The following is a 10,506-nucleotide window of genomic DNA, read 5'->3' as shown; positions in this document are numbered from 1 at the left end:
CATGTAATATGCTCAATTAATCACGTTTGTCATGAGTTCAATGAATCATGACAAATTACATATAAATATAAATTGATCCATAAATTCAAATTTTGTAATTGATCCATAAATTCAAACAGTTGAATGAATCATGACAAATTACATATAAATATAAATTGATCCATAAACTCAAATTTTGTAAATGATCCATAAATTCAAACAAAATAGAATATGAATGGAATTGAATATAAATATATTTCGCAAATTTATTATTTACAATTATGAAAATTTGTATCTATAATGAGCATTGCTTAAAATTAGCGAATTATAAATATTTCACTCCCCCAAAGTTCACTACAAAAAAATTATCCGATTAGCCACGGTTAAAACCGTCGCTACTGTACCACAAAACCGTGGCAAAATACAGCAGCCACGGTTACCTCTCCCCTAGCAATTACTGGCGTTGCAAAATTTTTGCCACGGTCCATTTATGTTATAGCCACGTCTTCACCAAGTGTGGTAACATTTCTTTAACCACAGTTTCAACCGTGGCTAATGTAACTACACCCGTGGCTAATGTTTACCATTAATTTAACCACATTATAACCGTGGCTAATTATTTATTCAGTTATTCACATATTTCTCTCCTCATCATCTCTAGCAATCATTATATTCCATAAAATAATGATAAATTTGTTAATGAAATTAAATATTTACAAGCTAAAATTGATTCTCAATTTACAAAAATATTCGTTCCTTTCACATTTCTTTCTATCATAAAAAGAAAGCAAGATAAATAAGATCTTCATATATTAATAATAAATCAAGTTTATAGCAGTAAAGCAAAACCAGAAATCTAAAAGGTCATTTGACGACTAAAATTACATTTCTAACAAATCCACTCGAAATAAGATTGTAAATGGAATATGATAATCTTAGTGAAATACTTGTGACTTTCAGCTAATGTAAGGGTAGCCCTTAGTCAAAACTAAACATAAACAGAATCGTTTTAAAAGCACCAAAAAGAAATTAAAGCAACATTGCTCCAAGAGCATATAGTTCAATACCATGATTGATTAGAGCATATTGAAGTCTTAAGATGACCATTAGTTCCTTTAATGACATAAAAAGAACATGAGTATATTCAGAATATCCCTCATCTGCAAAAACCAAAAGACCAAAAGGTCCTAAAGCACCACGTTTTGCAGCTCCACCATTAGTACTGCACTGATACTTCACATTGGATTGAAACATTTGTACTTCTTTCTAATTTCTATATCAACTTCAGCAATTACATCATTTTGTATCCTCACTAAGTTAGCTATCAGTTCTTGCTGAGAAACAAGCCAATAAAGTGCCATGAACATGGAAATAATTTAGTAACTCTTATGCATACATCACAAATACACACCACAATGTCAATAATAAATATGTGAAGGTAAAACCAAAAGAAACAAAGAAGAAAATATTATCCCCTCCACTTATTTATTTCTTGCTATAACATGAAATGTTTACTGACATAAAAGAAGAAAATACAGAACTTCTAATAGATATATTGGTCTCATTTAGGTCCTAAAAAGTTGAAATCCAAGGGAATATTGGTCTCATTTAGGAAAGTATAAAACCAAATATGAACCATGTCCAACTTTTAAACTATTAAATTTGAAAGTACAAGGTCTCAAAACCAAACTTTTAAACTAATATTCAAGTCATGAGGCAAACAATCTTACAATTATGTAAGGCTCACTCCCTTGACTAAAATTATGAAAAACAGTACAAATTACTAAAATTGTATTTAAACCAAAATACAAAAAATTTCATCTTTCTTGATTCACAACCTAATTGATCCACAATAGGCTCTAGTTATGCAATACATAAATCGGTAATAAAAGAAATAAAATGATTAGTTTTGATTTGATGGTTATGATACCTTGGAGCACGAGTGAAGAATGATGCGAAGATTGTTGTGAGCTTCAGAAGCTTGAAAGGAGGCACCAATTTCACTCTCTTCTACTGATATTACTTAATAGTCTAACAACATAATAAAAATTTAGAATGAAAAGCTTAAACATATACTTAATAATAAACTCACATATAGGGATTTCAACATATTTGGGGAAAATAATAGAAAATTTAGAAAAAAGTGAAATTAGAGATTTAGGATTAACGATTATAGTAGAAGAGTTACCTAGTTAGAGATTTTTATTCAAAATTGAATAGAATCAAACCTTAGAAGAAGCTTTGATTTGAGTTGGTGAAATTAAGATAAACTTGTCAATATCTTTGAAGAATGTTTTCTTCCACCGTACCACTAGCGATGATGACGGCGAAACACATCCTTCCAGCGAAGAAATGGATTCAGTTATGGTTCAACATCAATGATGAAAATCGAAATTGTTCATTTCTTATGACATTCATCACAGGGATTTTTCGTCTTCGTCGAAGGTAGATGAAGTGGACGTGATTTTTCCGGGTGGACTTCAAAATCTGTACAATCATTTCAAACTTTCATCAATTAAGTTGAATAATGAGAGAAATTGCTTCTAAAAGTGAAAAAAAATGCTTGAATTTGAAATGGTAATGAGTGAGTAGAGAAAATTAATGAGAGTAAAAGAGAAACAGTGAAAAAAAGAGGGAGAGTAGCAAGTGACAAGTTTGGGTGCTTCATTTTCCCACTTGCCCAATTAGAGTAATAAGTGTATGGGTTTTAGCATTAATTTTGACAATGTCCATTAAGTGTAGCCCACAAACCGTGGCTACCGGGATATTTTCTTGTAGTGAATGAAGGGTGGTGTGAATGAAAATTCTATCAATTATATATTATTTTCATTTATGATCTATCTCATCTCAAATTCAACTATTATTTCTATCTTCTACTAAAACTAATAAGTGATATCTGAGATAAACTTGTATAATAAGTGTAGTCACATATTTCAAAACTTTAATTAGCAAAATAAGAAGAAAAAATACATTAACGTAAGTTTGAGAAGTACCCAACTCTTACATCATTTAGCTAACCATATTACATTGCAGGCTATAGGATATGTGATCCAATCGGTAAAAGAGAAACTATATATTTTCCTCATCCTAGTTCTACATGTGCAATATCTAATTTGTATTTATTCTATTAGCTTTTCAAAATCTGGCATTCATTTTTTAGTAAGCTTTATTTCTATTTAACAAAATTGACCACAACTACCATTGAAATATAATTTCAAAATTGTGATTTTGGTAGTTTCTACAACAGCAATTGCAGCTCATTCAACCACATTCTTCATAGTTGTTGTAAATTTAAACTTGACTTCAATGGGAACTGAAATATTGGTTCGTTACAGAAAATTACACTGCATGTATCAAGTGACAAAAAAGGTTATTGTAGAGTGCAAAATAATCTATTAGACCATGCAAGTACAATCAACGTTATAGCATAAAGTTGTAAAAAGAAATAAGTATAAATGTAGTGTTAGAAATAATTGTAAGACAATATTTACTATCCTCTACTCTAGAAAATAATAATCATTTCTTTTTGTAATTTGAAAATCCATAAACTATCTAACATTTGGAATTTAGTTCTTCGTACTCCATTATGCACTCAGAATTTTAGTGGATCAATAATGTGAGATAGTTTAGTTATCTCTCTCTAGCTCTAGTATTAATAAGGAGATTTTACTAGGATAGAGCACAATGCGGAAGCACAGGATTGAATCAATTGAGAACAAAAGAGAAGCAAGTAAAGGATAAAGAAAATAACACACAAGATTTAACGTGGAAAAACCCCTCAGTGTGAAAGGAAAAAAACCACGGGCGATCAAGAGCAAAATTCCACTATGTAAAAAAGAAGAGTACAAGAAATCCTCTTATAATGACGAGGACAAATGACAATATTTTTTCTCACAAATACTCTCTCAAATGGAACAAGAATTCTCACCAAGAATGCACTCACAATATATGTGTAAATGAAAGAGATGTTGTGTGTTGTGAAGATGATTTTGAAGCTCTCTATATGTGTCCTTTTATAGGCAAGCAAAGTCTTGGTATCTTGGATATGAAGCATTGGATGCTTGGAAACAAAGCCATAAAAGTGACATAAAATGCCCTTAAAGAGAGCCATAAAATTGTCATAAAATTCTTTTAAGGCATAGCAATGAGAGGCATCTAACAATCTCCACCTTGGCTCGAATTGGATAAGTTGCTCATGGCCAAATAATGCCCCGAAGGGCACTCAAGTGCTGTAGAGACCAACCAAGTCCAAGCAAAGTTGGAACTTGGTATTCGGAAGTGGCTTGGTAAGTATATCTGCTGGATTCTCTGATGTGTGAATCTTTTCCACCATAATTTCACCAATAGCAACAATATCTCGGATAAAGTGACGTTTTATATCAATGTGTTTGGTCTTGTCATGATAACGATTATTCCTGGTCAAATGAATAGCACTTTGACTATCACAAAACACTGTAAGAACACCCTGTATTAGACCAAGTTCATTTACCAAACCTCGGAGCCAAATAGCCTCCTTCACACCCTCCGTTGCTGAAATATATTCTGCTTCAGTCGTAGACAATGCAGCAATGGACTGAAGAGTAGCTTTCCAGCTAATAGCACTATTACAGAGAGTAAAGATGTAACCAGAAAGAGACCTCCTTCTGTCAATATCACCACCATAATCCGAATCAACATAACCTACAACGTCATCAGTTGTAGCCTTGTTTCTGTCAAATACCAAGCCAATACCAGAAGTACCTTTTAGATACCGAAAAATCCATTTTACAGCACTCCAATGATCCTTTCCAGGATTATGCATATATCGACTTACCATGCTAACAGCATATGCTAAATCAGGTCTAGTGCACACCATAGCATACATAAGACTACCAACTGCACTAGCATAAGGAATATGTGACATACGCTCCATCTCTTCCTCTGTATGTGGGCAAAGATCTAAAGATAACTTGAAATGTGCAGCAAGTGGAGTAGAAACAGGTTTACAATTATTCATATTAAACCTTTCAAGCACTCTTTCAATATATTTCTCTTGGGATAAAAACAATTTACCAGCTTGACGATCCCTGTGAATCTCCATACCAAGAATTTTCTTGGCTGCACCTAATTCTTTCATCTCAAACTCATTATTGAGTTGAATTTTCAATTTCCGGATCAAAGACTTGTCACGTGAAGCAATTAGCATATCATCAACATACAGTAACAAGTATATGAATGATTCATTTGGAAATTTCTGGAAATAAATACAGTCATCAAATTGACTCCTGCAATAACCTTGCCCAATCATAAAAGAATCAAACCTCATGTACCATTGTCTGGGAGCTTGCTTAAGGCCATATAATGATTTCTTCAATCGACAGACAAGATGCTCCTTATCAGGAACAATAAATCCTTCAGGTTGTTCCATGTAAATTTCTTCTTCCAGCTCTCCATGTAGAAAAGCTGTCTTTACATCAAGTTGCTCCAACTCCAAATCAAATAAAGCAACAAAAGCAAGCAAAACACGAATAGAAGTATGACGAACAACAGGTGAGAATATCTCATTAAAGTCAATACCTTCCTTTTGATTAAAACCTTTAACAACTAGTCGTGCTTTGCATCTTGGATCTTCAACCCCGGGAATACCGTCTTTCTTCTTATAGATCCATTTACATCGTAATGGTCGTTTGCCTTCGGGAAGCTCTGTCAAAGCCCAAGTACCATTCTTATGAAGACTTTCAATCTCTTCATTCATAGCCACTAGCCACTGTGACGAATCAACACAAGAAACAGCTTCTGTATAGCTGGCAGGTTCAACATCATCATTTACCTCTTGTGCAACTGACATTGCATAAGCAATTAAATTATCACCATCAGTGTATCTAGCTGGCCTTTTAATTAGTCTTCTGGTTCTGTCTCGAGCAATACAATAATCATCTTCTTGCTGATGAATAGGAGAAGTTGTACTGTCATCACTGGAGGACAATTATTTAGTTTTTAGATAATAGAGTAAAATACATTCAAAGACAATCATGCCTAATAATTTCAGTTTCTAAAGTGTAACTACCAATTAATATTACTCAATTAATACATTCAAAGACATTAATGAGTAATTATTACTCAATTAACATTTCACAAATTTATTAGCTATAATTATGCAAATTTATATTATATTTTTGTAACTCATCCATAAATTTAAACAAAACAGAATATAAATGGAATTAAATATTAATATTCCATAAATTTATTACTTATATAGTAGAATATAAATGAAATAAAATTGTCTTTGGTGGTTATGACTGATATGATGATCACATTTACTATGATTAATTAGATAATATATATATTCAACAATTAAACATGCCAAATTATTTATGATGAGAATTAAAAAAATTAAAGATTATTCTTACTAATATAAGGTTGACACATTTAGATAGTGAAAAAAAATATTTTCGAATGTAAAAGAACAAACACATAATAAAATTAAAGAACTATTAATCTACACTCAGATAATGAATATAACTTCTAATCGTTGTATTATAGGATGTGAGGATTCTTTTCTGAAAATGTCGAAACAAAGAATATGGCCAATTCATATTTCCTGCTTTAGAAAAATAACCAAACAAGAAAAAATATTTTAACAAATATCATGTGAGAAAAAATAATCAAATTCATTTATTGTGCAAATGAGAATAAAATTGAAGATTTTAGTAAGATAAGGACACATAGACATAACACTAATCCGTAGATATGCTTTAAGGGATAGTCAAACTGCAAATAAAGAGATAAGATGATAAAAATGAGATAAGATGAGAAGATAAATAAATTCATAACAACAAACAAACAAATACAATATTGTAATTTGTAACTAAATGTGTGTATATATAAATGGAGATCGAGTACATAACATAGTTATTGAGGGTTTGGTCATTGTTAAGGATGAAATCCTTGTAAATCATACACTAAGGAAGATGATTATTGGAAGAACAAATCTACAAAATAATGAAATCAATCGTACCATATATACAATATAAACAAATCAAAGAAAAAATAAGAATACACAAACATAATAAACAAAAAATCAATTAATATATCTAGAAAATAAGAACATATCTAAAAATAAGAACATATCTAAAAGTAAACAAATGAATGAAAAAATCAATAAAAATGCACTTTAAATAACATATTTACAAAAGAAGAACAAATCTACAATGATGAAGATTGAATAACGGGATACAGAAGCCATCATATTATGTTAATGAATGAAAAATCAATAAAAATACACTTTAAACAACATATTTATAAAATAAGAACAAATCTACAATGATGAAGATTGAATAACGGGATACAGAAGCCATCATATTATGTTAATGAATGAAAAATCAATAAAAATACACTTTAAACAACATATTTATAAAATAAGAACAAATCTACAATGATGAAGACTTAGTATCGGGATACAAAATTCATCATATTAAGTTTAACGAAATGAAGATTGACGAATGAAACATTGGATTGTACACATGTAAGAGAAGAAAAGAGAAATATGAAATGAAAGGGTGAGAAGAATATGGAGTATGACATGATAACAATGGAGAAGTAATTCACATGTGAAAAGGGATTCAATCCCCTTTATTGTGAGATGTAATTTCTTTATAAAATAAAAAACAAATGGGGTCATTAATCATTAGAATTAAATTGTACAATGAACAAAAATGGAAGATTGATATGTTTTGGAGAGAAAGTTTTGATTGAGAGATTAACACATGTCATGAGGGACCTTTAGTTTTGATGAGAAGTTGACACATGTCATGAGGGCTTGAGAGATTGACACATGTTATGGGGGAGGTTTTTTTGTTATACAGCTAATAGATAGATTATCAATTATTCTCCAACTTCCTCGTTGTCATTATGACAAAAAATCCCATAATTATGATGACAATTAACTATTTTAAATCAATAATTTAGAAGTTGTAACATGATTTTTGTCCAAATTTGATGGACCAATATTATGATAGTGAGTGACTATTGAGTGATTTACTTATTTGTGAGCTTATGTTTTTAACTTGTTTACGCAATAGTATTTGTGTCAAAAATATATGTCTCCTGTTGCAAAAATACACACAATGAGTATGTGCAAAAAGAGTCACCATGTAAGTACACGCGCATTTATAAATTGTTTTTAATTAAATATTTTATAGATATTATACTTATTATTATTATTATATATTATCTATTTTATTATTATTATAATGAGTTTTATTAATTGAAATATTATGATAAATTTAACATGTACATATTATGTAATAATTATTTTTTATACATTAATTATTAAGAGTGCTTTTTTGGGCCATTATGGTGATTTGGGTTGTTTAGTTGGTGACTTTAATTCAACTATTCAGCAGGATGAAAGAAAAGGCATTGCTAGTCGAGGTTATAGAAAGGGTTGTGAGGAGTTTAAGCAAATTATCTTTAACATGGAGTTGTTTGATCTTCTGCTATCTGGAAAGAAGTTTACTTGGTATCTCGCCAATGGGAAAGCTATGAGTAGAATTAACAGATTCCTAGTGAATGATGGATGGTTGACTAAACGGGGCACTCTCGTTCAACATGATCTTCCAAGGACATTTTCAGATCATTGCTCGATTCTTCTCAAGAATGATGTTTCCGATTGGGGTCCGACTCCATTCTGTACAAACAATTGTTGGCTTTCTGATCGTAGATTTGGTGAAGTAGTCATTGATGAGTGGAAGAAATTAGATTTCAGTGGGAGGGGTTCTTTTGTGTTTAAGGAGAAATTAAAGAAACTTAAAGTGGTCTTAAAGTGTTGGAATAAAGAGAAGTTCGGTATGTTGGATAGACAAATTGAGGACAAGGTGGTGGTTATCAATCTTAATAATGCCAAAAGTAGCACATGTAGTCTATCTGAGAATGATGTCCAAGCTAGACAGTTGGATACTACTGAACTATGGCACCTTTCCAGACAAAAGAATAATCTTCTATGGCAGAAGTCTAGACAGAAATGGATCCGTGAAGGTGACTCTAACTCTAAAATTTTCATTTATCTATAAACAAAAATCGGAGTTTCAAGAAAATTACAGGTGTGGATATTGATGGGGAGTGGATTGATGACCCTATCATGGTTAAAAATCACATTTCAACATTCTTTGAGGATAAGTTTGATGAGAACTATCGGAGCATGCCTTCTCTTGATGGTATTGATTTTAACTATTTGTCTGATGAGAATAATGCTTTCTTAACTGCAAAATTTGAGGTTGAAGAAATCAAGGAAGCCATATGGAGTTGTGATGGTGATAAAAGTCCTGGACCTCATGGTTACAATTTTACTTTCTTCAAAAAGTTATGGGATTGCCTTAAGGATGACCTGATCAGTTTGGTGGATGACTTCTATAGGTTCGGCAACCTTCCTAGAGGATGTAATGCTTCATTTATTGTTCTTATTCCAAAGAACAAAAGTCCATAGGGCCTCAATGATTTTCGTCTCATCTCCCTCATTGGATGTATTCAAAAGATTATCTCGAAGCTGCTCGCTGCTAGAATTAAAAAGGTAATCCACTTGGTTATTTCTGATTGTCAGTCTGCCTTCATCAAAGGTAGATTCGTCATGAATGGAGTGGTTGTGGCTAATGAGGTAAGTGATCAAGCAAAGCAGAAGAGGAGAGAATATTGCTTCATTCTGAAAGTGGACTTCGAAAAGGCTTATGACTCAGTGAATTGGGAGTTCCTCATTTATATGATGGAGAGATTGGGTTTTTGTCTTAAATGGAGGTTGTGGATAAAGAATTTACTTCAAGTAAATTTCGTGTCCATTTTGATAAATGGGAGTCCTATCATAGAGTTTTCTATGGCTAAAGGTTTGAGACAAGGTGATCTTTTAGCTCCTTTTCTTTTCCTCATTGTTGTTGAAGGTCTTAGTGGCATCATCAGAATGGCAGAAACAAAGAACATTTATTTTGGGTATAAGGTTGGTAGGGATGAAGTGTCTATTTCTCATTTTCAATACGCAGATGACACCCTTCTAATTGGAGAGATTTCTGAGCATAATATTTTGGTGTTAAAAAGTATCCTTAAATGTTTTGAATTGGCTTATGGGCTAAAAATTAACTTCCACAAAAGTTTTTTAATGGGTATAAACTCGAGTAGTGACTTTATTATGAAGGTGGTTGATAAATTGTATTGTGTTGTTGGCTCTGTCCCTTTTAATTTCTTGGGAATTCCTTTTGGGGCAAATCCTAAAAAGCTCTCTACTTGGTCTCCTATCATTGATTCTTTCCAAAAGAAACTTTCTCTTTGGAAGCACAAGCTCATCTCCTTTGGTGGTAGGGTCACTCTTCTAAAATTGGTATTATGTTCCTTACCTATCTATTTCTTTTCTTTCTATAAAGCCCCTATTAGTGTGATAAATTTTATTGAAAAAATCCAAAGACGGTTTCTTTGGGGGGAGGGGGAAGAGAGAAAAGGGATTCATTGGGTGAGGTGGGAGAAAGTGTGCAGCCTTAAAGATGAATGAGGTCTTGGAATTAAAAT

General features: G+C 31.9%; 1 protein-coding gene and 1 long non-coding RNA gene across 2 annotated transcripts; one reads left to right on the top strand and one right to left on the bottom strand.

The window, feature by feature from the left end:
* Positions 1,084 to 2,452, bottom strand: LOC109335732. The gene is made up of 3 exons (XR_002106239.1): positions 2,208 to 2,452; positions 1,910 to 2,010; positions 1,084 to 1,313 (listed from the first exon to the last, which is right to left on the bottom strand). It is a non-coding gene; the product is annotated as an uncharacterized LOC109335732 (long non-coding RNA).
* On the top strand, positions 8,436 to 9,442 carry LOC109335445. Its single transcript, XM_019571578.1, has 2 exons — positions 8,436 to 8,994; positions 9,060 to 9,442. The coding sequence occupies exons 1-2, from the start codon at positions 8,436 to 8,438 to the stop codon at positions 9,440 to 9,442; spliced, it is 942 nt and encodes a 313-aa protein (XP_019427123.1).

This window comes from Lupinus angustifolius, chromosome LG20 (genome assembly GCF_001865875.1).
Source record: "Lupinus angustifolius cultivar Tanjil chromosome LG20, LupAngTanjil_v1.0, whole genome shotgun sequence".
Classification (NCBI taxonomy): domain Eukaryota; kingdom Viridiplantae; phylum Streptophyta; class Magnoliopsida; order Fabales; family Fabaceae; genus Lupinus; species Lupinus angustifolius.
The sequence above is the reverse complement of the archived record's forward strand: the minus strand, read 5'-3'. Positions and strand labels throughout refer to the sequence as shown.